At 40.5% G+C, this 16,265-nt stretch overlaps 2 protein-coding genes across 2 annotated transcripts in view; both read right to left on the bottom strand.

Moving 5' to 3' along the window:
* Window positions 1-2,937, bottom strand: part of lpgat1 (lysophosphatidylglycerol acyltransferase 1) — a 50,635-nt gene extending 47,698 nt beyond the window's left edge. Inside the window, exons 1-2 of the mRNA XM_034135596.1 lie at window positions 2,357-2,937; window positions 1,464-1,716 (exon numbers count right to left, since the gene is read on the bottom strand). Coding sequence (XP_033991487.1) covers window positions 1,464-1,701 — 238 coding nt within the window. The 5' untranslated portion in view covers window positions 1,702-1,716; window positions 2,357-2,937. The remainder of the gene's footprint in view (window positions 1-1,463; window positions 1,717-2,356) is intronic.
* Window positions 2,938-4,841: 1,904 nt separating this feature from the next.
* Window positions 4,842-16,003, bottom strand: ints7 (integrator complex subunit 7). The gene is given in 21 exon segments (XM_034135728.1): window positions 4,842-5,239; window positions 5,890-6,075; window positions 6,577-6,675; window positions 7,477-7,609; window positions 8,329-8,397; window positions 8,513-8,616; window positions 8,916-8,993; window positions 8,995-9,111; window positions 9,857-10,063; window positions 10,233-10,370; window positions 11,019-11,258; window positions 11,748-11,845; window positions 11,949-12,080; window positions 13,130-13,247; window positions 13,330-13,452; window positions 13,681-13,880; window positions 14,372-14,418; window positions 14,512-14,649; window positions 14,818-14,964; window positions 15,516-15,645; window positions 15,791-16,003. Coding segments are annotated over 21 exon segments (2,880 nt in total). The 5' UTR covers window positions 15,885-16,003; the 3' UTR covers window positions 4,842-4,957.
* Between the last annotated feature and the right edge of the window lie 262 nt (window positions 16,004-16,265).

The following is a 16,265-nucleotide window of genomic DNA, read 5'->3' as shown; positions in this document are numbered from 1 at the left end:
CCATGTTCACCACTTAGCAATTTGTAAGCATTTTGCTCTGAGCTCTGAGCAACCAAACACCACTGAATCACTTCAGCTGAGAGGAAACAACAAACACTCGTCATATCCAGCTGTTCTTCTATACGTGTCAATTATGTGCGTTTGTCATACAGTATCTGTACCTTATCACTAAACACAGTTTCTCATGGCGTCATTATTGATCACTCCGCACACAAGTTTCTCACTTTCTCTATGACATAAGAACAAACGTGAAAATGCTTAACCAGCGGGACACATTCAAATCGTCTTAACCTTTTACTTCTAAGACATAATTAATCGAATAACTCACATTTGAGCAATTGGAAAGAGCTAATGTTGGTATTGTTCCTTCAATATCACATCGAAGAACTCATCAACGCACAATATAGTTTAATTATGTTGTGATGAACTAATCAATGAATGGGCTAATCCTTTCAGCCCTGCAACTAATGCATTGAATGCTTAATAGTGACAGATGCAGCAATAGTAAAAAGGTGGACTTACAGTATTTAGCTATACAAACAGGAACAGGCTTAACAATCTTTTCAAGGGGAGAATTGCAACCAATGTTAACACAAGTTCCAAATGTGGGACCAATATCTAATCTAGTGTAATCTAATCTAAAGAAGCACACTGCTTTATTATATGGAAATGCCCCATTTAAAGAGGAACAAAGAGCAACTGCAAACTGTCATTCAATCATCTGTCCGAACCCTGTTTCTGAGATATGTTCAACTCAAGAGGAAACAGAGGAGCACCTGAGCATAATGTGTGCGTCTCTTGTATTGAGATTGTAGTCAATGGTGTAAGCAAAGGTTTCTGTGAAAAATATATATTCGTTGCGATGTTAGAAAGGCAAAAGGGTTGTCTGACAAAGGTTCTTGATGTTCAAAATGAATGTTCAAAAGACTCTTGATGAAGATGAAAAATATTGTGTTAGCTGCATCACAAAAAATACTACATACGTGTAACACGAGATAAATACTAGCGTTGGGGTTTATATGAAAACAACAAATACTATCAAAAGGCATCCATAAATCAAACATAACCTATAATTATATGTTGGTTAATGTTGTATAAATTAAATAAAAGGATGTGTTGCGAACTACCATATTTGGTTGGATTAAAAACAGCCTTGTAACTTTTAATCGAGTAGTAAACAAACATGTATTGAGCCAACAGAGAAGAGTCTTTGAGCACAGAGGTTAATGTCATTGCAAAACCTTGTAGGCTTTTCAGTGAAACGAATGCCCATCACTATGGCTGTTACCTGTTTATAACAGGTAAATACACGAATGGCAAACTAAAGGATCTACCAAAAGCAATATTGTTCAGTCTTGCTCATCAGTAACCTGTATAACATTTAGTGCGGCATGCAAAAATACCTTTGCATACAGGCACCATGTAGAACAATGGCTGTGTGTGTACATCATAAAGTATCTTACCTGTATAACCTGCGATCCAGCCCCATGAAGACACCATGGCCAGCATCCATTTGAACATGACTCCTTCGATGTACCAGAAAGTCGGGCTGTCCCATATTCTCAGCGGCTGGAGAAGCAGCAGGTATAAACAGTAGGATGGGATGGCTACACAGTTGTTGCACAACATAAACAAGAAACGGATCACAGACTTGAGCAGAACCCAGCCCAGTTTGCCGGCCCCGTCCAAGAGCTGTGCCATCCTGAAACACACCGTCTGCAACACAGAGACACAGCTGTTAGTATCTCGGCTAGGCTTGGTTTACCAATAAAGGACAAGTCATGTGTGTGTGTACACAACATTATCCTTACGATAAACAGAATTATGTGCAAATAACATCCACAACAAATCTTGGTTTATACACCTAATGGAGTGAGGCTGCCGCTAACCGGTTAAGGGTGAGGCTATTCCACGAATTTTAAATGCAACACACTGGTAGTGGACTCTGTCTTGTGGTTTTTATTCAAAGGGTTTTATCCTGAACTGTGATTTTTCGTGAATTCCTGCTAGCTAGCTGCCTAGCCTTTACAGTAATGCATGCATAGACAGGACCATAAAAGGACCAGTCGCCCGGGACGTGGTGGTACACTTCATGGCATGCTAGCTAGAAGCAGGGAGTTAGCATAACGGGAACATATGTAAAGAAATATGACCGGTATGACAACCCTGGGTTATGACATAATTGTAAATCACTCTAACATAAATAATAGAAGTATCTAATAAGCTGGAGTGTGCAGGTATTTTAAGAGACAACACCAAACTCGGATGTCTGGGGGCTGGTGCAAAGCGCAATATCCGCTCGCCTCCTCCAGAATATAGCCCGACCCTGTAATGTAGTAATAATCCTGTTACTCACCCAGTAAATGTCAATGAAGCATCCAAGGACGGCCAGGGGTGTAAGCTAAATGCTGGATCGAGATCAACTATGTCACGTGTGGCTAACCTAAACGGTTATGTTAGCATCTTTGTGCCAGTGGACATGGTCTCTGAAATGTCTCTGGCCCGGGTGGAGATGTGTGAAAGCGAAGCTGCAGCAGCACCCATCAGGCTCTCTCAGGGTGGCTCGGCTGCACCGTGGACCCCGGCGGGCTCCGTTAGCTCGCTAGCTAGCTAGCAAGCAGCAGAGTGTCGCTGGCTCCATCTCAGTCAGAGACACCGGGATAAATCCTCCGATGCATCATCATCATCCTCATCATCGTCAGGTTAGCTAGCTAATGTTACACGGCGGCTCCCATTAGCGAAGATGGAGGATAGTTCGGATCCGGGGGTTGGGTTAACGCTGACGGTTAAATAAACGCAAACACAAACTATACACGACATATGCTCATGTAATACAGAGAGCTGAGCTTTTTTTCGTTTCTAGACTCGCAGGACCCGTTATCTTTCTCTAGAGCTCGATTCTCAGCAGCGTCAATGTACACAAAAGACCACGAGAGTGAGGGCGGAAGTGAGTTCACTTTACCTTCAAAATAAAAGCATAGGCAAGGCAGGGTCTAGGTCTCGAAATCATATAGCTCAGTATAATAAAAGACACAAATATATATTATATTATTATTTATATATATTATTATATTTTATTTACTTTTTATATACTAAACAAATGCAATATTGTTCTAGGGATGTCATTGTTGTATTAGTTAATCTGCAGAATCAGATTATTAATAATCTACTCGAATCAACAAACATAATATGATATATTATATTGGTTAAGACAATATAGAGACCATTTGTTTTTATGGAAGACATTTACTTGAGTCTTTCCACATTGTGGTATTGCTATTTTTACTTGACTTTTTATTGAGGTCATATTATTAATATGGAGAAGGTTTACTTCCACTTACAAGAAGTATGTTTATTTTTTTATATATATATTGTACAAAAATGCACAGTGTTAAGCAAAAGTTTTATTTTGAAAACCAGGTGCGGAGCTTTTACTTTTTAATCCTTCTCACTTGACGCTCCCGCGTTCACCTGACGCCAGCTTTAAGTGCGCAGACTCTGATGTCAAGTGCTGATGGCTTCAGTATCTATAAAAAAAGAAGCTGCTTTGCTCATGTAGTGACTAAACGTTATGACTTAATTTTACATAATCTGGACTCATTCCCGGCCGCGAGTCGTTCACAGGTTACATCATCGGTATGGGTGCATGAGTTCACCGTTAACATCGATGTACTTACTTTAATTTTAACCGGAAACAGTGTGGGCTTTTGGAGTTTGCATCATTCTGTTATGTTGGAAGAATTTGAGATAGTCAAACTGTTTTAATTATAGGGCGAAATACCAGGAAAAGTAGTTGTGCTCGGTGAAATTGAATGTTACATCGAAGGTATTCACACATAAAACTATAATATACACATAATTACTAACATTTGAATGATTTGGCAAGTCTGGAATTGACATGAGATATTTGTGCTGTCACACAATGATGACCAGTTAATGACTATTGTGTGCCCCCTGATGGCTCTTTATGCCATTACACTTCATGCAGAATAGATTACACTGTAAATCCAAGGTCTTTTAATAATAAACTGTACCGTAAATTACGTCATGCATGAAATAATATTGGACAGTTAAGAGTAGGGACAGGGAATTTAAAGTGTTTTTTTCCACTTGTGACCTACCTTGAGTTGAGGCTGAAAATCAGGGATGCTCTGATCGCCGGAATCAGTATCGGCCGATACCGATCGCCAATCCGATCGAGTGGGTGGGGGCTATGGGGATCTTCCATTTAAAGTGATGTTTAAAACTCAGTTAATGGGGCTCATTCACTGGCGCTTCCACAAACAACAACCAACATAATTATTACATTCAAATGAAGTACATTATTCAAGTTTACATTAACTTTGGATAATAACACGGGAGAAATTAGCGGAAGCGCTCTCTTTTCCTCTCTCTCTCTCCTGACAGCCTGTCAGTATCGTCTCATGCAGCTCACCGATCCAGTAATGAGTGTTATATATTTATAACTAGTTTAGCTTGTTCCAGAGGTACATAAAATAGCGTGTTAGGTCTAACTCTCAGTGTGTGTTTTGCTCCGCTCACCGGTCCGTCACAGCGGGTGGAGCTGCAGGATTTCTGCTTCACACACCGCTATTTCATTGTCATTTTCGGACACCTTAAAATACTGCCAGACCGGTGAAGCCAATTTGGCGAGCTTGTTTAGCCGCGCACAGAGAAAAGTGTCATGTATTTTACGTCATAATTTCACGTCATGCGATAGACTCTCGCGATCGGAGCATCCCTACTGAAAATCTTCACCATCAGGTTATAATTAAGGCCACTTATGTGTCCTTAGCACCCGCTCAACATTCATTTGAAAGGATTACAAACAAAGTGCAGCATGAAAATTAAATCTGATCTTTTAATCGTTGAAGAACAATATGTACAAACTCAGTTTCTACAAGGTCAAGTACACAAGCTTAACCTGTTTTTGACGGTGAAGCACTGAGGATATTGGCTAGAAGCGAGCGTATGCACTCCTCTGTGGAGCAGGCTGAGCGGCATTCTGCTGCAGCTGATGGCGGAGCTGCTGAGAGTACGGATCCTCCAGAGATTTGACCGACACCGTGGTCCTGGGCCCCGTCTTCCACTCAATGCCACTCTCGTCCACCACCGAGGCCTCCACAGTGACGGTGTGGGTGCCCAACACGGAGAAGTTCAGCAGGAACTGAGTGCTGAAGTAGTCGTTGTGGGGTTCAACACGCTGCTCGATCTCATTGGTTTTACTGTCGAGTGGAATCTGGAAAGGGAAAAGACAAATATGTTTGTTCTTATCATTATTAGAGCAGCAACACAACAACAAATGGAAGTACAAACGCCAGAGCTAGCATGATCTGTTGATAAATACAGTACAGGTATGTAGATGTACTTGCACTGCATATACATTTGGAGAATACCCAATATGAGCTTTATACATGGAATAAAGCAATTTTCTCTATAATATAAAAACAACCAGAGAACATAGAGTAGTATGGAGTAAAATCAAATCGGCATTTTCTTTTATCCGATATCTCGATATTGATAATGTAGGGTTGACTTTTGGTGGTTTCCCAAATAATTACACTGGTATTTTTTATAAATAATCACCAGCAATGTGAACAAAATGACTAAACGGACAAAAAAAACCATTTAAAGAATCTGTTAAATTCAGAAAGTTACATCACTTTTTGAAATGCAGCCTTCAAACCTGGAAAATACATGACTTACTGTTTGTAATGTTAGGATATGATGATATACGAATTATAAGACGTATCTATCCTAATGTCCCAATATTGACATGATATGGATATAATGCTCAGCCCAATATAAAAAAGGGACTAAAGATTTCTATTATTCTGAAATATTTGCATTATTGAGCAATAACCAAAGTTGAAGGAAATCACTGGATACCTTGAGGTCGGTTCCCGTCTTGCTCTGCAGGACTGAAGTGACATTGAGGCTGACGGACTGGATCTTCCTGAAGAGTCCGGGTGTGGAGCCGTGCTGCACGACGCCCTCCACCTTCAGAGTCAGCTGCTGGCTGCTCTGCACCGGGATCGGCTCGCTGGGCGTCCGCGGGGACGGAGACAAGGCGAGCTGGAGAGAAAAATAAAATATAAAATGCGTGAGCTTAAAAAAGAGCTGAAGAAAGACTGTCATATATATATAAGTAGCGGAAAACTGTACTGTATGTTGCCCTGCCCTAATATAATCTAAGGATAGGTTTGAAGGGAGTTTGCCAAAAAGTTTATTAGGTCAAATAAAAGCATCAGAGTTAACAGGTGTGACTTCCCCCTTCTTCCTTCTGTTCATGAACAACCAAGGGCATCATTTATGTTGTCCTGAGGATATTTCAATCTAATAAAACTTCACAAAGATAATGTTTAAACTTGTACTGCATTTTTTCCCTTAAAGAAGAGAGAAATAATACATACATGCTTCATACATGAGTTACATGTACATGCACATTTATAACTAGTATATACACAGTAAACTCTTTATCATTTCCTACTGCATCATATTCTGTTTGGCATATTTAATTGAGAATAGGGATGTATATTTTTAGTAATGTTCTAATATAATTATAAGTTGCTGTACCTTAATGCTTGTTGACTGGAGCTTTTGGAAGAAATACCTCTGGAAAGACAGCGGGACTTTGAGCAAAGCTATGACGGCGTCACAGAGGCAACCTGTATGCTGAGAAACAATAAATCGTCAATATTGACACTTTAGGACATTTCATTTAACCAAGTTACATTTATTCTTCTGAATACCCAGTTAAGAAAAAAACTTAAATAAAGTAAACAATTATTTAGCAAGAAACACTCAACACATGATCAGTGCTTCTCAAAGTGTGGTCCGCGGACCATTGGTGGCCCGTGAGCGCCACCAATTTCAATCTTTTTAAATTTCACATTTGAAATAAATAAATAAAAGTTTTCCGCACTCTCGCGGGAATATTTCCGCAATGGAGCGAGCTTAAGTTGCACTTTCGATTGCATGATATAGCCCAGCGCAACACCTTCATCACACATGTTGCCACTTGTTTGTACCATTTTCAGGCGATTTGTAATCTGTTCTAGAAAAACGATGTGTTTTTGGATATTTGTGGAGTTAGGAGGTCCTTGGTATGAAAAAGTTTGAGAAACACTGCTCTACATGTATAACACAAGTTAAAGCAGAGCATGTGTCAGTCAGCATTTGAAAACGTTGTGATCAAAGGTATTATATATTATTTTTGTTATTATATGGTCATGATTAAACCGCTTTTGAAGAGCAGAATTCAAGCAATTAAACCAAAAATAACGAGGACTGGATTTCAAATATAAAAAAATGTAGTTAATTTGAGTGATTGAATAAATAGATCATCCGATTGTGTGGAAAATAAGGCATTTTAGAAGGATTATATTTACATTCAGGTATATTTCGAACCTTTACCGTATCATTTAAAATACTAAACCAGCTTTTAAAAGTTAGAAACCCTGAATAAAATCTCACCAGGTGTGAGACAGGAGGGTGTTTCTTGGTGAGACCCTCCACTTCCTCCAACACTCGACTGAAGACCGACATCATCCGGCGCTCATATTCACTCTCCGTCTGAACCGAGCCCAGGGTGCCGTACTCCTGAAAGCTAGATTACAGGAAGAGAGACACAATCTGTTACCGACAAACGTCTGCCAGGAGAAGCCTCCCGGGATGATGCGTGTTACCGCAAAGCACTTTCTACAGAAAACACTCAAGTACACGGTACAGTGAAAAACCTTTTTAGAAGAAAGATTTATAAAGATGCAGAAGATTTGGATTAGTTGTCATCCATGTCTAATGTGCGGTTTACGAAAAAGCCACATCCATACATCATGCTGAAATAGTTAAATCACGATTCTTGACATTACATTACATGTTACTTGTTAGACGCTTTTATCCAAAGCGACTTACATACTCAATACTGTGGGCAATCCCCACAGGAGCAATTTGGGGTGAAGTGTCTTGCCCAGGGACACAACGACATGCTGACTGCAGTGGGGTTTGAACCTGTGCTCCCTTGATCCGAACACCAACGCACTACCCACTGCGCCACACGCCTCCCCTTGACAAAATCAATATAATTTATTACAAATAAGTTGACAATTGTTCCTTTTGTTATGGCCGTCTTCCCCAAAATCAGTGTTTCCCCCACTTATTAAGCCAGCAAAACCCCTCTAGTCCCGATTATCAAATACATATAGACGTCATTTCACACTAAATATATTTTCTCAAAAGTCCTCAAATGATACAAGATCAATTCTAGACCAATTTATATTTTAAACGTTGTCCTACACCAAACAAATGAATGAACTTTGTGGCTCTCACCTTGCTGCCTGAGGGTCCAGTATCAGAGCCTCTATAACGTGAGAGACAAGCAAACAGCTCTGTTGTTGTCTGAGCAGTCAGCAGTTAAAGAGAAATGACAACATTATAGAAAGGAGACACCACAGCAGAGAAAGCAGGGTTGACAAAAATACTTTTAAAAGTGTGATGTGACTTTTGAGGATACAGCTCCACGTTACGCAGGGTGGCATAATCAGCGTCAAACGACGACTGGTGCAAATCAGCGTATCGAGCTGCGAGACTTCTGAACTCATCCATGCAAACCTTCATCTGGGAAAAAGAGAGAAAACACATTGACTTGATGAGTAAGTACATTTGTTCATTTAACATCTCAAATCCTCAAATTAGTCGTGATTCCTAACATGTCATAAGTTGTTCCCCTCTCAAATATGGGGATTTCCTGCTTCTCTCTGTGCTGACAAAATAAGACATTTAGAGAAAATACCCTGGCCTTTGAGTAAAATAGCTGATTGATTGATAATAAAAACAATTAATAACTGCAGCCCTACCCTTTAGCCTTTTGGTGAGAAACATCCTGAGTGTTTCTACCTCACTGTCAAGAGTTTTACCTGCATGGCGATGCGGCCGCAGCGCTGCAGGTCGTTGCCTGAGGCCAGGGCGATGGTGGTGGCGATGGCGGGGGGGGGGGCTGGTCTTCAGGCTGTTACAGGTGCAGATGAGCTGCGACAGGGCCTGCAGGGTGTCGATGCGCAGCTTGATGAACTCACACTGGAAAGAGAGCGGGCTCAGAGGAGTGCTGGCGGCCTGCATGGAGAGAGAAGTCAGATAGAGCACATACACACTACCGCTGAATAATGTCACTGTTCTTCATTTAGTTAACAGAAACAAAATACACTCAGGTTTAAGGGAAGTTAATCCGTTAGCGATTTGAGATGCAGTGATAATAACACGAGTCTGCTCTGAATAACAGCAGGTTAAAGGGTTAGCTTGGATGGTTGAACAAAGCACTTGTTAATAGTCAGAGTATTGCCAACAGTACTCCCTTTTGGGTACATACTGAAGCCGTTATCTAAGCTCTATTCAAAGCCACCAGACTCCGTTGACAAGAACAATAATTTAACCTTGTAGAACACAGGGGTTGCTGGTCTTTTACTGTTCATTTGTTTTTGTTATTGTGTGAATCAGGACTTACCTTTTTAAAACACAAAAGTCACACAATAACACAAAGTCATCGATTGAGGCATTGGTAATATGGCAGCTTCCTTGTTCTGCAAGATGAAAGAGTCTGGTTGCTTTGAAGAAAGCATAGATAACGGCTTGAGGTGATACCAGAGTAAAGCAGTGTCAACTAAGTACAAAGTATAGCGCACATTCAAACCGATATACTTTCTTTTAGGTGATTAAAATATGTTTTGTTGCCGCCTCCGTCCACAGTAATAAATGTTTAGCTTCGTGCTGGTACGATCCCTTTAAGCATTATTTATTGATGACGTAAGAGGAAGAATTGTATTAATGTTTTGGACATGCAGAAGCCTGAGAGTGGACTGACTGTGAGAGAAGCGATGCCCTTCTGGTAGGAGCGCAGCGCCTCAGCGATGGCGGTCATGGCTCCACTGTAGTCTCCGTCCTCCACGTGACTCAGACACTGCTCTGCCTGGGAGAACTCCTTCAGGCTGTTCAGCCAGAAGTAGAAGTGCTCCGACGCCACTCGGGTGCGCATACTCTGGTACAGCTCGCTGGAGAACTCGTGGCATCCCTGCAGATTAACGATAACATTTCATTATGGGTCATGTGCAAGATTTGGCAGTCATTTGTTACTTAATTAGATACTTTTGCCGGGGAAGACCTTTAGCAACTGTGCAAAGCCTTAAATTTTAATCCATTTTATAGCACATGTCTTGCATTGTACGAGCATAAAAGATTACCATGCGTGAGGCTTGTCGTGCGATGCGGTACACCGTCCAGCCGTTTGCTACATTCTCTAGCTGCTGTTTGATGACCGTCTTCACTTCGGCTGACAGAGACGACTGGCTGGCAACAAAAATCACTGTTGCCAAGGAAACCTGCAGCAGCGATCACAGAGGGAGAGATGAGTGTTGAAATCCAAATTCAGAGAAATACAAGGGCATTAAAGTATAGGAACCAGAACATATTTTAGAGCTGAATGCAATGTCAGCTATTCTAACATAGTTGTGGGCTAGTAGTTATCTTTTGCTAAAAAAGCTTGTTTTTTAAAACAGGTGTGCCTGGGCCGAACATAGATATAACATAATTTCTTCTTAAAGGTTTGTCGTGGAGATGTTGGCCATGTCTGGAACAAATTGAACTAGATGTTACGCAGCTTTTGGTGCTCAAAGTGAGCAATGTCTTTTCTTTGCATCACTGCGAATAAATAAGCTTGCATCTGCTTAAGGACGAGAGGCTTGTGTTCTCTTGTTTACGAGGGTGTGGTTTAGAAACAAAAAAGCTTCTACATTAAAATGCTCACATCAAGGTCTGTGAATTATGTATTGCCATTATATTTAAGAGAAGATAGACATCTCTATGGCTGTTATTTCCAACACTCAGCAACTCACACCAAAACAGTCTACATCAATAAATAGCACTAGAGTTTAGAGCTTTTACATTTTCTTTTGAGGTACATTTTGGTTTGACATGTCCTCTTATATCTTCGGTCTAAGCAGCAGCTGATGTCTGATGCAGTCCCTCACCAGAAGCTCTTGCTGCTTGTCAGTGGAGGAGTGGCTGGCCACCCTGTAGAGGTCCACCAGGTCCCCCAGCATCCCGTCGCCCAGCACGGGCAGGTGGGTGGCGATGGCGGCCAGAGCGTGGCACATGAGGACACGAGAGGAGTCGCAGGACAAGTGGAGCTGACCGAGCAGGAACTCCACCGCTGATTGGCTGAGATGAGGTCGACCTTTCAGCAGTTTGACCAATGAGGTGAGGGTGGTCTAGTGAAGACACAAAATAGGGAATCATTAAATCATAATGTAGACGTTTAAAGTGTAGAAAAAGTGTAGCTTTAGCGAGCAATGCCGGCAAAGCAATGTTACCCTCTTTAGCTGCAATAATTTGTCCAGAGATTACAAATACTTTTGTTTCTTCTTCAAAATACTTCATCATAAAGGCCTGAAAATAATGGGTTTAATCTGAAATGTGTAGGCACAAAATCTCAAATATTTAATGTCTTCCCAAAAAAAAACAATCATGTAATAACTTTGCTGAAGTAAAATACAATCTTAAACTATAACTATGTCAAATCAGAAACTATAAAGTTAAAGTATAGCTAAAAGAAGACTGCAAATTGATCATCAATGTCAGTTTAAGGAACATGACAGTTGTCTACACTATGATTTAAACACAGTTGGGTTGATCCCAGATGAGGTTTAAACAGGTTTGTATTAATCAAAACATGCCTTAAGGTTATAAAGATGTCTTACTTTGAGTGTGGCCTGTGCGCTGGAGCTGCTGTCCTGACTGCAGAGCATCAGAAGGGATTCGACTCCCAAAACGGTTTCCTGCTCCAGCTGTATTATATCTGAGGAGGAGGAACACAGAAACACTCAGTCTACGCACACAGGAGCAATGGTTCATGCTAGAGGCAGAAATTCTCACCACGGGCACTACTTGCCATCACTAACCTTTTTCTGGACAGGAAATAGCGATGTTCGAGAGCACTACGATCCCATGAGCAGCCACTGCCAGGTTGCTATGGTAACAGCATTCTTGTGCCAGTTTAACCAGGTCTGTGAGCCGGGGGGGAACCGAAGAGCCTAATGGGAAAAGAGTTTGAGGAATACGCATTAGTCACAAGTCTTTCTCTCATTCAGAACAAACCTGCAATTAAAGCATGGTTTAAGTGTCAATATACACATTTTAATTTAATTTAAAGTGGACCTATCATGCTATATTTTAATAATATAGTGTAGGACCATACCTATATAAGGCATATTTATACTTTTTTCTCTCTCAAAATACCAAACAGATCATGCATTTTAGCCATGCCTCATTTTGCTCAATTTGCACTTTTTTACCCGTTTTTGCAAGGGCTGATTCAGTGAGAACAGCACCATCTACAGGCCTGGCATATGTACTACAGCGTCTCCAGCGCTTTCGAACGGCAATGGCCGTGGCTGTCTCCTCCTGATTGGTGGAGTTGGCCCAATAGCCGTAGCGCCACCGTCCTGACGTCAGGTCAGTGTTCAAATCTGGATCAGTTTTTATCAGATCCGTTGCAGCCCCTTTTTTAGAGATTTGGGTATGGAGGAAAATAGAGAGGGTTGTGTTTTCTGACACTTGGTGAGTTCCCTGGAACACCGGGGACACATTTTCATGTATAAAAGACGTGCAAAAGTGCATTTTGCATGATAGGTCCCCTTTAATTTAAACTTATTATTATTATTGAGTAAATATGAATAGCCCAAACATGTGCAGTGTGTCCTTTGCCGTGTTACCAACTCCTAGCACTAACTGCAAAAGTTTGCTCATTTGCATGTTGGCAACACCATCAGGCTTTCATTTGCATAAAGCTCGATGTGTGCAACGAGGGAGAGACGGCCTACGCACAGAGCAAGAGGAGAGGGAGAGACCGCGTACTGTTGGATGAAGAGGACTGAGACTACTCTGAACAGCATTGAGAATAAATAACAATTTATGAATATATTTCTTGCTTTTCCCCCTGCTGATCGGAATGTAAAACGTGTCGTTTTAGGCTTTGAGGAAAAGGGAAAGCAATCTGGTCGCAAGGGGGAGAAAGTTGAAAAGTTTACTTTACATTACAATTCTTACATAGGACATTTCATTAATTAAAAGCAAAAAGTACCTGTCATATTGTGAAAGTACTGCTTGAGTGCGATGGTTCCAGAGAGGGTGGAGAGGACGGCCAGCATCCCCAGCTTCAGGCTGTTGTAAGGGCTGCTCAAGGCACACTCACACAGCGTCTGCCGAGGAGAAACACTTTAGATTACCTACACATTTTGAAAACAATACTAAGACGGTCCGACAGTGCAGCTGTAACTCTACCTGAGTGTTCTCTCTGATCCAAAGGTGAGGAGCCTTTTTAGCCAGGAGCTTCAGATCATTAGTCGCGAGTCTCTTCACAGCTTTTCGTGGGTCGTCTTTAAGGTACTGAAGGAGGAGCTGCAACTGTATAGATAAAGTACACAATTTAGATTTTTTTCCTTTTTGGATAGAACAATTGAAGAAACACAAGAAAGAGGAGAAAGGGCATCACAGGCAGCAAATGTCTCCAAATCTAAAAAGGTAGAAGAGTCCAGATCTTAATAATAGAGACAGTGCCAATAAAATAAAATCCAATATTCAAAGACAAACATTTGAATGTGTGAACGAGGTGGAGCTCTGTTATTGTTCTACCTGCTTTGGGATATCGATGAGGGAGGAGGCAGCGAGCTGGGTGAAGGTGTGCAGGGTGACGATGACCATGGGGGTGGAGGGGTAGGAGCTGACCAGGTGCTGCAGCAGCTCTCTGCTGCTGGAGGCCAGGCTGGCGTCGTGATGCATGTGCTGCAGCATCGGGATCAGCTTCAGCTTCAGGTCCACCGGGGTGTCTAAAGCTGAGTGGAGACAAAGGAGGAAGAGGAATGTAAACTCTATAGATACAAAAATAAATGCACAAACCAACACTGATCTGCTGAACAGTGATTATTGAGGTAAATTATTTGTGGATTTTGTTAAATTTGTATTCACTATCTCTTAGTGGTGGTTGCAAATATCCATACATTCATCTTCCGTTGGTATGTGAATGTACAATCAAATGTATGCGTTTCATTTTGATTATCAAATAGAGTGTGTACACTAATCACCTTTTAATGCTTGTTTGTTTAAAAACAGTTGTACATTTTTAAGAACGTTTGAAAGAATTGGTTATATTATGACTTCTGTAGATGAAATTCTTATTAAATCGACAATTTTAGGCTTTTGTTTACGTTTTTCATTTTTGTTTGGAAAATTGTCAAATATTCAATGCTGAAAAAAGGTAATATGTAAAGCTTTTTTTTTACTAAAAGTGATATGTGAGATTTTAAGTTCTGAATAAAGATTTTACCTTGAATCATCTCACTGACTTTGTTGCAAATCCCCGCTGCAAAGTCTCTGAAAATCAGGAAACACACCAAATCTATTTTACACAAAACATCATCACATACAGTATTTATGCATCACAGCGCGGGTAAGAAACAATCTTACTTTGACTGTGCTGAGAAGCTTGCAGCAGCATATATGGCAGCCTCCACTTCTACATTGTCATGGGAGTCCAGACTTTGGCGAATACTGTGGTGGGCATTCTTCCTGTCCGGGATGATGGAGGCCAAACTACCGAGCATCCTGAAAAGAAACAAAAGGAAAATAGATGAATTCAAGCCTCAAATAATCTGGAAAGCATGTAAAGAGTAGTACAACATTGCAGGATATCTCTTATTTCTTACGTAAATCTGAAGCCAACCAGCAAAACTTTAGTTCAAACATTATTTGTTTTTGTACACGCATATTTACCTCAGAGTGATGGCTCGGGCCACAGGGTCGTTGCTGTGGATGACTGAAAACACCCTTTTGACAAATTCGTCCACATTGAGGATCTTTTCAAGATGTTTCTCGCTCTGTTGAGTCACTTTCAGCACACAGAGACGCAGAAAATTGTTCCTGAAATCAGAGAGACATTTTTTTTAAATGTAAATAAAGAGATATATACCATAGTAAAACCAGTTTTAGTAAAGACACAAAATATGGTTATTTATTGAATCCTTTTAATCTTTCATGTTTTAGTTGTTCATGTTTAAAATATTTATTTTTACAATACTTGCTGATACATACCTACCTGTACCTACTGAATAACATCATTCCGAAAAGTAAGGACAATGATGTTCTCTATGTTTTGATTAATTGGTGACTTAGGTTAATGACATGAAAATGCTGATTAACTATATATATGTGTTTGTTGTTTGTTTACATTTTATATTGTAATGTGTTCTTATGTCTGCAAGATTATTAAATGTGTCTTTGAAGGGTCGTTTTAAAAAGAGGCTTTTAAAATCAATCACTTTCTCCAGGTCACAGAAGACTTATACCTGTATGACAGTGGTCAGTTTGCTACATCTAAATGGAGAAAGGTCCACTTTAGAAACCCTTGATGTTTTGTTTTGGGGTTTATGGACATGTTACTGTTTGAATACCAAGTTATAAAGCATTCTTACCCGAGTCTGAAGATGTCTGCCAGCTTCAGAAATGCAGAGTTGATGAGGATGGGAAAAGGGTATTTCTGGAAGAGTTTAGGAAAAAGCACCACAGCCTCACACTGCTCTCCCAGCTTTGTCGACCGCAGCCCTGAACAAATGAGCAATTTCATCGGTCACACCAAAGCAGGGACTCTTCAAGCAGTTTACATTTAGCAAAACAGACACATGGGAACTAAGACCCATCACACAGGATCACAACTGATGCTAGCTAGTTAGCAAGTTAGCTAACTCACCTTTGTCCAGCTCCATGAGAGCGGAATTAGCGTCGAGTTCTTGTTCGCCATAACAAGCCTCTGATAGGAAGGTGCGTGCAGTAGAAAGCGACATTTTTGTTAAGTTTTATTCTATAATAAAAAAGAGGCTTGGAAGCACCAATGGGCCGTTAGCATTTCATTGTACAGGCGGAGAGTACACAAAACCGGATGTTGCAGTGATTCTATTTCCGGTGCACAGTTTTCGTTTTCACAATAAAACAACAACAACATTGTCACATTTTATTTTGTATCATTTCACTGTTGATCAATTTTCTTCTTTGTTAACAATTATTCGGTTAATTACTTTCGTTCAAATGTATGTAAGGCAGCCTACTTCTATGTTATCTTACCTTGTCTTTCGACTCAATCACATTTATTTTTACTCAACTACATTTAATAATAATACTGTATTTCTCTAAACCTTTTTTGTTGTTGCCAGAATTTGTGTTATATG

Source organism: Trematomus bernacchii, unplaced genomic scaffold (genome assembly GCF_902827165.1).
Source record: "Trematomus bernacchii unplaced genomic scaffold, fTreBer1.1, whole genome shotgun sequence".
Taxonomy (NCBI): domain Eukaryota; kingdom Metazoa; phylum Chordata; class Actinopteri; order Perciformes; family Nototheniidae; genus Trematomus; species Trematomus bernacchii.
Note: the sequence above shows the minus strand (reverse complement) of the source record. Positions and strands in the feature narration are given on the sequence as shown.